The sequence below is a fragment of the Lepisosteus oculatus genome, chromosome 1 (genome assembly GCF_040954835.1).
Source record: "Lepisosteus oculatus isolate fLepOcu1 chromosome 1, fLepOcu1.hap2, whole genome shotgun sequence".
Classification (NCBI taxonomy): domain Eukaryota; kingdom Metazoa; phylum Chordata; class Actinopteri; order Semionotiformes; family Lepisosteidae; genus Lepisosteus; species Lepisosteus oculatus.
Window position 1 is genome coordinate 75,837,423 of NC_090696.1, and position 15,968 is coordinate 75,853,390.

The 15,968-nt window shown below is 43.0% G+C and overlaps 1 protein-coding gene across 1 annotated transcript; it reads left to right on the forward strand.

Annotated features, from left to right (window-relative positions):
- Window positions 1-8,777: 8,777 nt before the first annotated feature.
- tlr3 (toll-like receptor 3) lies at window positions 8,778-15,462 on the forward strand. The gene is given in 6 exon segments (XM_006630108.3): window positions 8,778-8,883; window positions 10,092-10,559; window positions 10,861-11,052; window positions 11,843-13,683; window positions 14,727-14,871; window positions 14,873-15,462. Coding segments are annotated over 5 exon segments (2,661 nt in total). The 5' UTR covers window positions 8,778-8,883; window positions 10,092-10,124; the 3' UTR covers window positions 14,921-15,462.
- Window positions 15,463-15,968: the final 506 nt, after the last annotated feature.

Consider the following 15,968-nt stretch of genomic DNA (forward strand, 5'->3'; position numbering starts at 1 on the left):
AAATCCAATAGCATTTACACCTCTGTACTTGTGGGCAGCTGGTGTTGATCTGCAGGAAATAGCCTGAAGCCTGACTATAATGCAGCTGTTGTGATGAGATTGTAGCAGAGTCACAAATATGACACATCCAGCTTCTGTCTAAGTCATCCAGGCTCATACAGTAGGTCCTGATATCCAGATAGCTCAGAGTGCTGTACGCACTGTCGAAACAAACAGTTCATTGCACATCCTCATATTGAAGGTCATTGAAATCTGTAAGTACTTTTAATTACACAAAAACGAAGAAAATGTGAAATCAGAAACGATGTAATAGTAATGCATTTCTAACAGCTGTCACACTGGCTGGAAGAAAAGGCTGTCCATGTGATAGGTACAAAGACGATCAATATGGCAGAACTCCCGTTAGTGTCTGTTGGCATCCATCCACCAATGTGCTGACATTGTCACTCAGTCCAGGCACTGTCCTCCTCAGTCACTTGTGAAAAGCAAATGGCATTAATATTTACAAGAGTTCTACTTCATGTTACAGTAAAAACTGCTTGTCAGTCAGTCAAACAATTGCACATACAGTCAGGCCAACTGTAAACTACGGCAGCTGCCCTTCTCAATTCTAATCACATCCTATTGGTTTGGTATGAAGCAGGATAACAAGCATTAATTTATTAATTAATTACAGGTATGTTTGCACTGACAGGGAAATTACCATCTCCTGTCATTTGCAATTTCATGAAGTCTGGAGGCTTGCTCAAGGGACAGGCCTCCTTGAGAGGACGCAAATACTTCTAAAAGAGGCCTTAAATTTACTTTGATGTAAAGCTTCATGAACACCTCTTCCCATGAGGTCTGACTAAATTCACATTTCCAGCCTACTGGTTTGATATTTGCGTCACGCAGCCTCCTGGAAGAATCAAAGTTAATAAAAAAAACAAACCAAGCACAAAAAGAAGTTCCACAAATATCCCCAGACACATATTTCTCCCCAACAGGGATGAGATATTGATCTTTTGCTTTCTTGTTTAGTTTGTTATTGGCTTATTAACCGTGATTATTTGATTTCTTTTTCTCCAGATCTCATGTTTAATATTGGAATAAACCGATCAAAATCGCTGGGTGCTGTGAGATTAGTTATTGGCGTGGCGTCACGTGTTCAATTGTGTTACTGACCTTTGACCTGGTCTTTGGATCAATCCAGCCCCCCAGGTGGCACGTTCTACCCGATTAACAGCCGACATCCCTGGGAAGGGGCAGGGACAGTACTCAGCTTGCTTATCTTGATATGTCTGCTGATTCTCTTCCATCGGCCCAACAGCCAGTGAAGGCAGTCCTTGTTGTGGCAGAGGAAGAAGGGAAGGAGGTCGGAGACACGTACAGTAAGCGTCCTGTCAAATCACGAAATGTCCCCGCCTACTATCCCTGCACAGAACCTGCACAGGGGGAGAAGGTAGAACTTTCTCTCGGAAAGGTGCAATAAAAAAAGACAAACAAGATGGTGGGGTGTATAGATAAACACATTGAAAATAAATGGAAGGGTGTCATATTGAAATTCTCTAATCCACTGCTAACACCTTATTTATTATAGAATACTGTGTGCAATTGTGGTCACCCTGTTATTAAAAGATACCGCTGCTCTGGAATCAGCTCGGGGAAGAGCCGTCAGACGCAATCTAAGGGAATGTCGTACACTGATAGGCTCAAGGATCGGTATCTCGTCCTGTGTTTCGTGTTCAAGAATTCGACAACGGCCTGGACAATGTCCGGCCCCTGGACGTCATCTTCAGAATCGCCAGCGAGAGAGGACACACGTGGAAACCACGGAGAAGTGGACTTAAGGACATAAGAAGGATCTCAAACGAGAGGGGGAGCACGTCAGTTCTTCACCGCAAAGGGAGGTGGGATCATGGCCCAAGGCATCCGGCCATCTTGCCGAAGCTGATACCCAGGCTCGTTTCGAGCGACAGCCGGACGAGAGCCTCACATCAATTAGCGGCTAGCAGCCAGACTAGCCGCATGGGCTGCATGGCCTCCTCTCGTCTGAAGCCTTCCTGCTTTTCTTACCGTTGTGCGCGTGCCACGGGCTCGGAGGCGCCGGGAGACCCACAGGGGCTGTTCTCGTGCCGCGGGCCGAGGAGAACCCCGACCGAATCCCGGCTCACCAGAAGCTGTTACGGTACCAGCTGGTCCTAACTAACCCCTCATTACCCAGTTTCCCTCACACACCCCTCCCTTCGCTCTTTAAACCCTCGGCTCACCCGGTAACATCGCTCGGTATTAGGAATCCATCCGCCACCTGAGCTTGCAACGTCCTCGACCCTCTGGCTCCCGAAATACAGACCTTTCTAGCCCTGGACCTCAACAACCCTTTCGTCTCGCCCCTTTTTGGGATTGTTTGCCTCTCGGCCTCCTCCAGACGGACCGCGACCTCTAGCCCTGAGCTACCGAGCACTCTGCTGCCTCGCTCCTCTCGGGCTCGTAGCCATCGGGCTCTCTCAGCAACCTGCACGGGGCTCAGACCTGCTCGTTGGCTTACAGAAGCCCGATGGTGCAGGACTTGGCCAGTAGCACACTGGCCCCTGGGGAGCCCCTGGCATGGCTGGCACAAACCCAGGGGCTGCAGACAATGGCGCCCAGCCTGCTCTCTGGATGAAACCGCCGGGGAGCCCCTCCTGGTCCACATCAAACTGAAAGTCTCTTCTTCTACTGTCGCTGAACCAGGACCTATAAATTGTTGTATTTTGAAACCAGGGCACAGAGGAGTTTTCCGAACTTTGTGTTCTTCTCTTTCTCATGGACTCTGTGAGCTGGAAGTCTGTCCGAGGGGGAAGAGTTCTCTTCAGAGGATTACGTGAGATTACAGGCACTTCTTTAGTGATTATTTAATTTCTTATTTTAGAATTCCAAGTCAGAAGTCAGTCTTTTTTTCAGTTCATTTTTCAGTATTTTTTAAGTAGTGCAGAAAAGGCCATCTATAACGATATCCATAACAACGATGTTTACATATACATTCAGTATAGAAGAGAGAAAAATAGAGATTGTGGCACACTTGATGTCATATTGCATCTTGATACATAAAACACCGCCGTGTAAGTTTTACCAACCGCCTCCGGTGAACCGAAAGCCTACTTAGTTCGCAACTATGGATATTGGAGAGATTAATCCCATCAAAACTAAAAAACATGCTAGGTACTTTTACACAATACTCGATTTCCAAAATTTCATATTAGAAACATAAATGGTGTCTCGGGAGGTGGTTTAGTTTAGAATTTGAAAAAAAAAACCTCAACATTATTATATCATATACCATATTATACCAACCTTATCTAGGTTTTGAATTATTTTATACTTTTTCACTTCAGGTTTTGAATTGTTTTATTAATAGGACTCGGGCTCCATCTGCTGGGACTACCTGTGCACTACAGGTAGTAGACAATATTCCATTTAGTTTTCCTTTTTGTATTGCGCAGTATTTACTCCTCTGAATGAAAACCCGTAGTTTGTTTTCAGTTTGTTCATTTTACATATCTCTTACGGGAAGTGAGCTCAATGCATGCACTGCAATGGAGTCGAATAAACATTGCGAAGTGTTCGACATGAACAGCCGCTGACACACAGTACAAATCCCACTTTGTCCGAGAAACCCTGCTGCAATAGCGCCACCTGCTGGTAAGGAAAATCTCCCAGCCTGCACCGCAGCTTCCAAAGCACTCTCACGTGAAAACTTGTCATAGGGCGGTAAGAGGCATAAAGGGCACGAGACCTTCCATTCTCACAATAAACATGACACAGATGTTTGTGTAAGCATCTTTTTGCAAAAAAATAAATAAATTAAAAAGGCACTCAATTCTTGATTTTTAGAAAAAAAAAAGATGTTTGCAGTCAATAGGTGTACACAAGACTTCTACTGTATCTTCATGTTCTGCTTGAGCATCATAAAATGTTCAGTTCATGAGAATATTTTTTTTGTGGAAAAAGGTCAAAACTCTTGCTCATTTTGATTGTTATGAGTAGACACTATTATGTGCACAGTACACATTGACACCTGAAGAAGGCTCCACGGCCGAAACGTTGTGTTCTCTTTCTTCTTTTTTTCAGCATGGAATAAACCTATTACTTGTTCCTGGACACTATTATGTAGTTCAGGTGGGCAGCTGCGTCAGCATGTGTAGGCTGCAAAGGAAAAGGTAATAACAAGTAATTGCTCACTCCTGAAGAAGGCTCCACAGCCGAAACGTTGTGTTTTCTTTCTTCTTCTTTTTTTCCAGCATGGAGTAAACCTATTACTTGTTCCTTTGACACTATTATGTGTGCATTTAAAAACACTGACATTCCCATGCAATCTGCTCTTTACACTGACGCTGCAGGAGGTTCTGTTTGTTTCCTGTGTCATGACATGCACATGCACAGACACAATTTCCTTTAGGGATATATGTGATACTGTGTGAGTTGGATAGTTCTCAATGAGCAGCATTTAAAGCTAATCTGTTATTCATCGTGGGGTTCTTTTAAATCGTTCGCCGGTCATTCACAGATAACCTTAAATTGATTCATGTTCACATTCAAAGAGCTTCCTGTTAGTTTAAAAATGCCAGTGTACCAGTGAAGGCAGCAGCCAAGGAACTCAAGGCCAAGCTGGAAAAAGACCACAGTGAACACACACCTACCTTACCCTGAGGAGCCTGTGTCTCAGGGGAAAGACCACAAAAAAGGAAAAGAGAATCATCATTTGTGATATTCATTTTTGCTTATTTAAAGTTAATAATTCAGCCATAATTCCATTAATCTCAGTCATACAATTTGCTTTACCCTGTATTCTGCTACGGCATCAACGCCTTTTTACATCTTATTTGCATCCCAACACAGTCCTTGACAGCAGGTTTTGATGCTTGTCAGGCGTTTTTATCAAGTACAAGTAATGGGTTTATTCCATGCTGAAAAGAGAAGAAAGAAAACAACGTTTCAGCTGTGGAGCATACAGATGTTGTCGTTTTTATCAAGAGTTCACTGTCTGAATTTACCAGTATTAATGACAGCTGGTTTACTGTGCCTTGGCTTCACAGGGTAAGAACATTTAACATCTCCTATAGTGTTGGCACGTCTCCTAGCATTATACGAGACAAATGTCTGTGTACAGTAGGACACCCCTGATGTTACCAGTGGTTACCAGTTTAATTCAGCATAAATTACACTTAACGTACGTACTGTACAGTATGGATGTGCAAAAATCAGGAAAACGACACGAACAAATTATCTGCATTCCTGAACCTGAAAGGACAATCTAACAAAATTCCAGAAGAAAGGACACAATCCAATGTTCTTTAGTGGAGGACTCAACAGAAAGATTTATCCGTTAAAAATTAGAGCACCTCATCTAACATTTCCATAAAACGCTATTTGCGAACAGAAATGTATTTTTTTCTCTCTAAGGCCCCTTTCCTATTGTCTGACAGCCCGGAGATTTTTCAAGAAATCTAGACGTGGTCAATCAGTACAGAAGCACAAGAGGAGCGGCCTGTCTCAACAATGGAAGTGTTTGTATTGAACACTCACCCTGGGATTCAAAGAGGATGCAGAAGCGCGTTTTTCTGCAGTTTCTACTTGCATTTAAAAATACCACTCGCTCTCACTCGACCAAGAAATGAAACTTTTCAAGTACAGATGGGCGAAGAATGTAGAAGTAAAACTTCTGTTGTGCTGTAGGAATTTCCTCAAGTCCACCCTTGAAAAAACAATTGATGGATACAGTGCAGTAAGACAGGTAGCCTTTTTGATTCTGACTACACATCCCTGCAGAGACTGCTGCGAGTAGCTGGTAGCTGGTGCTACATGTACTGCAAGTGGGCACTTTCAGCTGACTCAGCTTAAACACATTTTTACACATCTGTCACGTATTTCTGAGTTAAGAGGATCAGAGCTTAGCAGTGGAGCTGAACACATTTTTGATTCATTTTGCATTTAGCATAAGGAAACTGCCGATAACCCAGTAATAATGATATAATTAATTTGACATACTGTATATTACAGTGGGCTTACTCCAAAGTACTCCATGCATTCCAAATTTGTGGCACACCCTCTTCCCTGTGAAATTTGCATTATTCACATCTGAGAGATGCCTCTGTACCCCAAGCTGAAACAGTAATAGATCTAGGAAATTGTTTATCCCCCTCTGTAATTTCACTTTTGAGTAATGTAAAATAATTATCCCTTTTATTATAGTTTTCATAGGGTGCGCTCCTGAAATTGTATTTGCCCTGACCTCTTTGTTGGTGATGGTTGTTGTGTTGTATGGTTGCTGCAAAACAGACTTTCCCTGTGGGGTGATGATAAAGTTTGAATGTGCAATTTGCAATTAAAGTCTTAATAAGTCACAGGAGACCACTTGTTTATTCTGATGTTTACACTGGACTGAGTAGAGATACAGTAGAGATACTGATGGAAAAAAGAAGCGCAACACCTCCTCCTCCACACTCTGGCCCTCCCGTCTGCGTGGGACAGGCTGAAGAGGGACTCATCTGTGAAGAGGACCTGATGCCACTGCTGACGAGTCCATCGCAGCCTCTGTCTGGCCCAAGCCAGTCAGGGTGACGTCTAGGAGGTGTGAGCAGAGGGCCTCTGACAGGTCGCCTTGCTCTAAGGCCAGCTGCATGGAGCCTCACTGTCCTGTCACTGATGGGGGCATTGTGTCTGCTGGCAGTTTCAGCAGCGGTACAGGTGGCAGATCTGAAACGATCTCTCAGATGGACCAGTCTGATGAGTCGGTCCTGCTCTGGTGTGGTCACTCGAGGGCGACCGGATCTTGGACGGTCATCTGTCCTGCCGATCTGCTGAAACCTTCTCTGCAGTCGGGACACAGTGGAGCGGATTACTCCATAGTGTCTGGCAAGACTGGCACACGACATGCCTGCCTGCACCTTGCCAATGGCCCTCTTCCCTGTTTCTGTGGCGAAATGAGTACAGCTTTCCCCCTGCTCCCAGCATGCACAGAGCCACTCTCTAGACAGCGCCAGCGCGTAACTCTGTCACACCCACAGAGCCTAAGAAAATACGTACTTTATATACCCGACTAAAGTGCTGATTCCGCTTTCACCTCTACAGCAGCGGGCTTAGATATGGCAAATGTTCAGTTCCTGTGCAGACAGTCAGGATCTGCTTGCTCACTGATCCTCTTTCACCCCGCATCGGATCAGCAGGGATCTGGCACTACTAACGATCCTGTGATCATTATTAATAACAGCTTTGCGTGTTTTAAATCCGCATGCACTGGACAGTGAGAACTTTGAGCTCTACTCCTGTAAGAGCAGTTCTTCTTATCTCGGGTCCACTTTGTCATGTCAGTGTGTGCCAGAATGAGGAACTGTGGCTCGCTTGCTGGTGAGATCAGAGGTTGGCCCTAGTTCCTGCTGGCCCTGGTTATTTGCGACGCTGGTCTCGGCTTGGCTTGGCTGGAGAGTTTCCCGAGTTAGGGAGTCGGTTAAATGGAAGCCTAACGTACTGATAAACAACAAGTACGATAGAGATAACAAGCCTTAACAACATCCTCAGAACACTAACATATCGACAACACCTGTGGTTCTGAAAACGTTTGATGGTTTATCGCGGTCTTTAGCACTAAGCAGAAAAAAATAAAGCTTAGTTGAGAAGACAAGGATACAGTAAATGGCAGTTATTTCGCTCGCCATATTTTGTTAGCCCTTGAAATCCCCAGAAAAGGGTGAAGGCGGAATCAGCAGACAGGACTGGAGACACAACTACAGTATTGCCGGCCTACTGTCCCATACAGTGTAACAAGAGCAAAGGGAATGTCACGAATTTTAGATGGATGCTTTAGAAGGTGTCGATGTGCATATGGCTACGAGAATTTCGCTTCTGAACATTTGCAAAACGGACGTAGAAAAGGGAAATTAAAAAAAAAACGGACGGGACAATAGGAATTAGCCTATTTTCTAATGCACAGCTAAAATGTTTAATCATGTCTCTTAACTCTTATCCTAAGGTTGCGTATCGGGGTTCTTCAGCACTGCCGTTTAATTAGGGTGACCAAACTGTTTTTTGGTTTTCAAAAAAGAGGACGGGGGGATTTAATCGACACTCGACACATGCCTCCGAAGTAATGAATCTTTATTACTTTTTCTAATTAAAAAAATCAATTTAAATTCTCTAGTTTTTATTAAACTTCTTAGTAAACTTTTGAACAGTTGCAGGGTTGCTATTTCTCTTCCATAACGGCAAACAAGGGAGAAAAAAACAAGAATATAGCCCTATTTTAAACTTAGTTGTTTTTTTTTCATTTTAACACAACAAAAGTCTTAACATCTGAGGAAACAACGAAGCTGTCATAGCTTAGGAGAAGTCCTCATTGTTTGCGAAAATTAACAATTTTAACTAAACATTTTGAAATATAATGAAACAAGTTAAACATCGTTATTTCCCATGGCCACAAAACGGCCACACACACACAAACCCTTTTCAAGCTACTGTACGCTGCGTGTAAATTCTGAGTAACGACCAAAACAAAATCCCGGACAATTTTTTAACTTTTATAAATCCCTTTTATAAATATCGGACCGATATTTTAGGTCTAAAAAAGAGGATGTCTGGTCACCCTCGTTTAATACAATATTTTTAGACAATTTGTAGCGAAGCCACGGTACTCCGGTACTTCACAGGACCTGCGTAACTGAAGCGCATCCGAGATCGGGTACGAATATACAGCAACGCAGTGAAGTTTTTTAACTTTTGATATTTTACACTACATCATAGAAGCAGGGATCTCTGGTGCCCAAAAGTGCCAAGTCCGGCTCCGCCCGCTTTCTAAATACTGAGTCACAGGCGGTTGAAAGCTTGAAGCAAATTTCACTCGCAGGAGAAGAGTGATTCTCGTTTCCAGAGGTAAGTGCAGAGCTTCCTGTTTTTTGCTTTGGCATTCCAGAACAAGAGACGAAAAACGTGGAAGCGAGGGGTCGTGTTTGTTTTAATAGGAAAATTGTTTTAGGCCTCGACTGGGATAACGAAAACAAATTTTTGTCGGCATACAGTAGCCTGCTCAGTTTGCATTTGTTACCCCAGGCTAACAAGTTTCCGTGCGCCGCAGCTAAAGATATTAAAATAAGAGCTGTTTTTTTACTTTCTCAGAATGGGGTGGGGATGCTTAAAAATGTAAAAATAACCTATTTCGATTGCATTTGTTTTCAATAAAAAACGAAAATACCCAGCTTCGTAGGGTCATTTTGAACCGAGCTGAACTAGTTGTGTTGCTGTCGTTATTTTTTTTTTGTGCAGTAGTATTAATACTGATTTTAGAAGTTTTGTGATGATGGGGGGGATTAACGATGTCTATTTTATTGTTTCTTTAAAACCCCAGACATTACGGCGCTGCGTCTGTTACAAAGTGTTTGGTCTGTTGCTTGCCGGGCAACAGAAAAATATGATGATGAAAACAAAAGCGTCCGGAAGCAATATAAGTGCTTTTGGATTCCGATGACGTACAGTATAATGAAGCATTGTTAAAAGCAGTCCTTTCTTGTACTAATTATTGTAAAGATTTACAGGAGGTTATTTCTGCCCTGGTGTCAATAACGTTGACTATATTCGTAAAGTTTTTATTTGATATCATTGATTAGGTGCTACTCTGAAAATTCGCGAAAGTTAACAGCAGCTGTACACAGCGGTTAGGGCTGCTGCCACCTCACAGCTCTTGAGTTCTGCGTTTGACTGTGGTTTAGGAAACCTTGGGTTGAGCTCGACTGTTCTCTCATGTATGTCCGAGTTTGGTTTCTTCCCTCCTCCCAAAGGCAGGTGGTGTTTCTAAAGTGTGCTTTGCAAAACACCGCTGTCACATTCCTGGCAGCAATTCTGCCTTGCACTACAGGCTTCTACGATTGACTCTGGGACCCTGCAACTCTGACCAGGAAGATACTGCTTTCTGATAATAGGTGGACACAAAGCAGATGAACATCACCCATTTGTAGCACCTGAAGTGGAACGACTGTCAATTTAAAAATGACTCTTGTGCATGGTATCCTGCACAGCACTACGTTTTTACCTCTACTAGTTCATTTGAGATGCATAATATTCGTGCTCTTACTGATATCTTTCAGGGTGAGCCTTTCGGAGATCACGGGAGAGGGAAGATGATTCTGTTTCTCGTGATTGTTGAGGTGGCGTTTTTCACACCAGAGGTTTGCCACGCGGACCAGAAAAAGACCCACTGCGAGATTAAAAATCGAAAGGCTGACTGCACTCATCTGAAACTTCAGAATGTCCCCTCTTATCTACCAGAGAACATCACGGCTCTTGACCTCTCTCACAACCAGCTGAAAACACTGCCCTCTTCGGCCCTGTCCCGGTACCACCAGTTGTATTATCTCGATGCTGGTTTTAACAGTATCCAGGCAATTGATCCCCAGCTGTGCCTTACACTTCCTCAACTGCAGGTCCTGAAGTTGTACCACAATGAAGTGCACGTCCTGACGGAGGCCATGCTGCAGAACTGCACCCACCTCACTGAACTGTACTTGGCGAGCAACAGGTTAAAACTGAAAGGCGAACCTTTTAAATGTCTCCAGGTAGGAGACTCCATTATGGGATTTTTTTGCTTGCCAAGACTTAAAACAGTACATTTTTTTTCCCCAAAAGGAGGGACCTACGTTTTCTTGAAATTCTGATTATCTGAACATATATTTAATATCCACAGTTTCACAAATCCAGGATCACAAACATTTCTTAAGCAAAACAGGTCACTTAAGTTTCATAATGGATTAAAAAGAATTGTTGTATTGAAAGTAACAAATATTGCCAAGGTGAAATCATACCCAAATTCACCAGCTGCATTTCACACTGTGTATTGTGATTCTCTTCTTCTGTTAGAGTTTGAAAAGGCTTGACGTGTCTCGCAATGACCTGACCTCTGCAAAGCTTGGCACACATCCTCAGCTCCTGAACCTTGAAGAGCTCATACTATCTGGGAACGCAATCTCTGTTCTAAAGGCCGATGACTTCTCTTACCTCAGCAACGCCTCACTGAAGATCCTGAAACTATCTGCTCTCCCTCTTAAAAAGGTAGTGCTTTCTACCCTGTTGTGGGGTTCATATTTTGGAAGGTTGCAGTTAAGGTAGTGGTCAAAAGTAGAGTTTTCATGTGGAACTGAGGGTTTTATGCAGTAATTGTGTTTGTGCATGTTCTGAATATGCATTGTATTACAGCAACAGTGTATAGAGATAACCTGCAAGAAATAAGTTGCAACTTTTAACAGTATATTAATTTTATTTGGCTTAGTATACCAGCCAGAAGCCTTTCAAATGCACTATAGTGTATACTGATGCACCACACCTCTCCTGCATGGCCAGACAACTTTGTAGAACTGAAGGCTTCTCTGGGTTAGATTATACAGTACATGTATACATTAACAGATTATTCAAGAAAAAGGAAGTGGAATTTTACCAGGCAGGTATTTTAATGCACCTTCAATGAGATGTGCTGTTACCACTCATCTTCGGCAAGTGTTTTAAGTCAATTTTATCCATTCAGGTCAAACTCACTCTTCTTAGCCACTTCAAGGCATTCATTTACCTTCAAAGGTTAAAAAGATTATGAACAGGTTCGATTTTAAGAGTCAAGCAGGTGCTAATCCATTGCTAATCAGCTGGTCTCACTCTCATGAACACAAGTGAATACAATCATAAAATCATTTGGAGAGTACAGTATGTGCAAATGCAATGGAACCCAAGTCTGGTTTGGTCAGACGATTCTATGAGGTTTATCATGCAGGACGTGTTCCTTATTAGATAGAATAACCCTTGTTGGATTAAGATAGTTGTTTTTCTAACTACGGTGTTCTTCTTTTCTCAGTTTGAGCCGGGCTGCTTCCAGTGCATTGGAAGACTCAGTGTCCTTGTTATGGATGGCAGTAAACTGGGTCATCCCCTGATGGCCAAGCTGTGCTCTGAATTGTCGGAAACCAAGATTCGTAGCCTTTCGCTGCAGGACACCTCGCTATTGACCTTGCTGAACACCACTTTTAAAGGACTGCAGTCTACTAACCTTACGTCTATGGACCTCTCTAAAAACGAAATACCTGCAGTGCAGCGTTCTTCTTTTCAGTGGCTTCACAGTCTAGAAAATCTATCCCTTGCGGAGAATAACTTTAAACGTTTTACTAAGGACATGTTTATTGGTTTGGGTAGCCTAAAATTTTTAAATCTCACCAAGTCCCTTAAAAAGCACAAGTCGTCTTCTTATCCGGTGATTGATGACTTTGCTTTTCAGAATCTGTTGAACCTGGAGTTTCTAGCTATGGAAAGCAATGCATTCAGAGAAATCACAGGTAACACTTTCACGGGGTTAAAAAGCCTAAAGTATCTGAGTTTGAGCCACAGTTATTTTAACTTGAAAACTGTGACTAATGTGACATTTTCATCTCTGGCCCAGTCTCCCCTCAAGATCCTTGACCTCACGAAAACAGGAATCTCATACCTGGATGTTGGAGCTTTCTTTTGGCTTCGAAATTTAAGTAAAGTGTACATGGGTCAAAACAAAATTTCACAGGTCTTAGGAGGAAGGGAATTTGAAGGACTTAACAACATAGAAGAAATTTTCTTGTCTTACAACAAAAAAATCACTTTGACCCCTTCGTCATTCAACTACACCCGCACTCTGAGAACCCTGATGCTTGGAAGCAATCTGATTGACAGTCTGGACCTGCATCCTTGTCCATTTCAGCCTTTAGGGAATCTCACTGTATTGGATCTCAGTAATAACAATTTAGCTAACATAAATGCTGGTCTGTTTAGTGGCCTTCATGATCTAAAGATTCTGAAGTTACAGCATAATAATTTAGCTCGCCTGTGGAAAAAGGCCAATCCTGGGGGACCTGTACTCTTTCTCAAGGACGTGCCTCAGCTTGAAGTACTTCAGCTGGACTCGAATGGATTTGATGAAATCCCTGTTGATGGCTTCAAAGGATTGTTTCACCTTCTGGAGCTCGACCTGGGTTTGAATTACCTGAATGTACTTCCGGACAACGTTTTTAATGACCTCACGTCCGTGAGAGTGCTGAAGCTGCAGAAGAATTTCATCACGTCTGTGAAAGAGACCGTGTTTGGGCCAGTCTTCCGCAATCTGAGCGTGCTGCATATAGAGAAGAATCCTTTCGATTGCACTTGCGATAGTGTCCTGTGGTTTGTCAACTGGCTCAATGTGACCAATGCCAGTGTTCCTCAGTTAAGCTCCCAATACGTTTGCAACACACCTCCTAAATACTACAACAGCTCACTTGTCCTGTTTGACACATCGCCCTGTCAGGACCAGGCCCCATTCAAACCCATGTTCGTTACCACCAGTAGCTTTTTGCTCACATTCATGGCAATGGCCCTTCTCATCCATTTCCAGGGGTGGAGAATCCAGTTTTTCTGGAATGTCCTGGGTAATCGGATTCTTGGGTACAAGGAAGTTGACTTGGGGGAAAACAGGTTTGAATATGATGCTTATATAGTCCACGCCCAAGAAGACTGGGAATGGGTGGAAAGGAATCTTACTCCCTTAGAAGAAAATCCTTTTACATTTTGCTTTGAGGATCGGGACTTTCTGCCTGGGACACCACACTTAGAAAATATTGTTGAGACAATTCGCCAGTGCAGAAAAATAGTATTTGTTGTAACCGAAGCTCTTTTAAAGGACCCTTTATGCAGAAGGTAAGTGACACCATGAATTTATTACTTCTGATCATTGACCACTGATATATAATTGTAAACAACAGCCTATAGGAGTAACTCATGCCAGTCATCTGAACTACACTAACATCAGTCAAGGTGGCTGACACAAAACCTCTGGACCACATTAACGTGAATCAGGGTGGTTAGTAAAAACTTCCTGAACCACTATCACATGAATCAGGATGGAGGACATAAAACATTGATTTGCTGTAAAAACAGGGCTCCACTTGCTGCAGGGTACAATAGAGGTTCTGCTCCAGCATACCAAAGGAACAGAGGTGCTGCTCTCTTGATAAGTGGGGTATATCGGTTCCTTTCTAGGTCTTTTTTGCTTGAATTTCACCAGACTTGACATTTAACAGATCACCTGTTCCCAATGAAATCTTACACAGATGTGGGGACTTTGTGCTTCTTCAATGGTAAAAGCTGCTGGAGTGTATTGCAGGCAGTCATGAACAATAATAATAATAATAATAATAATAATAATAATAATAATAATTGCTTACACTTACAGTATACAGTATAGTGCTTTTCTGGACACTCCACTCAGAGTGCTTTAGTGCGGACTCCCCTCCACCACCACCAGTGTGCAGCCCCCACCTGGATGATGCGACGGCAGCCATAGTGCGCCAGAACGCTCACCACACATCAGATATCAGTGGGGAGGAGAGCAGAGTGATGAAGCCAATTCATAGATGGATAGATGACTAATCAACTCATCAGAATGTCTCAAAAAGCATTTTGGCTGTGACTGTCGAAAGTGGTGCAACTGTTTTTCTGCTTGATGTTTGTTGACTGTTGGGTATACTTTTTCAATTTAGAAAACATGTTCGCAACGGTGAAGTTTCCGATGGAACCGTAATGAGACTTAAAAACTAAATAATTTAAAGGGCAGCATAAGATGAAGTTACACAGTGAAAAAAGGTCGTCAAAAAGATCAATATGACCCAGATTTGAAGCGTCTCCGTCTCTTAAGAAAACAGCTCTTGTCAGTGACGTCTGCCTGTGGTTTTTCTCCACAGGTTTACGGTTCATCATGCTTTACATCAGGTAATCGAGGAGAGCCGTGACTCGATTGTTTTGATCTTTCTGGACGACATCCCGGACCACAAATTAAATCACTGTCTGTATATCCGGCGGGGCATGCTGAATTCACGCTGCATTTTAAACTGGCCCCTACAGAGGACACGCATTCCAGCATTTCACCAGCATCTGAAGGTGGCACTGGGTCTGAGTAACAGAGTGCATTAACCCTTTTGTTTTCTGTGGTGTTGTGCTTCTCTTCATTTGGTCAAGAAGCTGGTGTTCTTGAGTTCACAAAGATGCTTGTGCTGTATGCAGAGAGAGGGAAAGTCAGCACACACCTGCTTTACACAACGCTTGTACTGTACGTGTTGTTCAAGTGCACTTCCATCTCAAGAACACGCCAAGCGTCAGGCTGCAGCCTGTTGCAGAGCAAAGCTGAATAACATGTTTGGGGGTATTCTGCTGTGGCCAGAAAATCATTTCTGGGGAACTGTTTTAGAGTCCTGAACAGAAGTAATAAAGAAATAAATTATGCCGTAGAGATCCTTGCACCAACGGGGCTGTTCTGCCCTAATGGGACAAATAATTATGTCTGAGACCATTGTTCTAACAGTAACCCTGCTTAGGATTTGCTCCTGTGTCAAGTGGTCGTTTTCCTCAATATAGGACAATACCATTTGTGTTCTCAGTGTCAAAGAGATTGCAATGCAGAATAAAATGTGATGGAATGATGATCTAAGACTGATTTCCTTTTTTTCCCTTCATGCTTCTGTGCCTGAGACCAGTATTGGGACTGGGAAAGGAAGCTGAAACCTCACAGTCACAGCTTTTTGTTGGCATATTGAAGCTGCAGGATCTTGCTTGGAATGTGTGTGGATAAACCTGCAGCAGGATGCTGTACTGTATGGACGTGTGGTTGATGGTTCAAGCAGTTGATACGGCTATCGCCTCTGGGCAGCTGTGAGGTTCACACCATTGAGGCTCAAGGTGAAAGCAAATGAAATGCAAGCCTATGGAGGCCCGTTAAAAGGTGATACTGAAGTGCATATGAATTAGAAACACTCTTATACCTGAAAATGAGTCTTTTAACACAACCCCTTGACCTATTAAGTGTTTTCAGCAGTTGGAGCTGCATCATTTGGATGCAAATAAGCTCAGTATTTAAAAACCCTTTCTAAAATGCAGCAGCAAAGAAAAATGCAGCAATCGCTGTGCCATAATCAATCAGCCTGTGATGA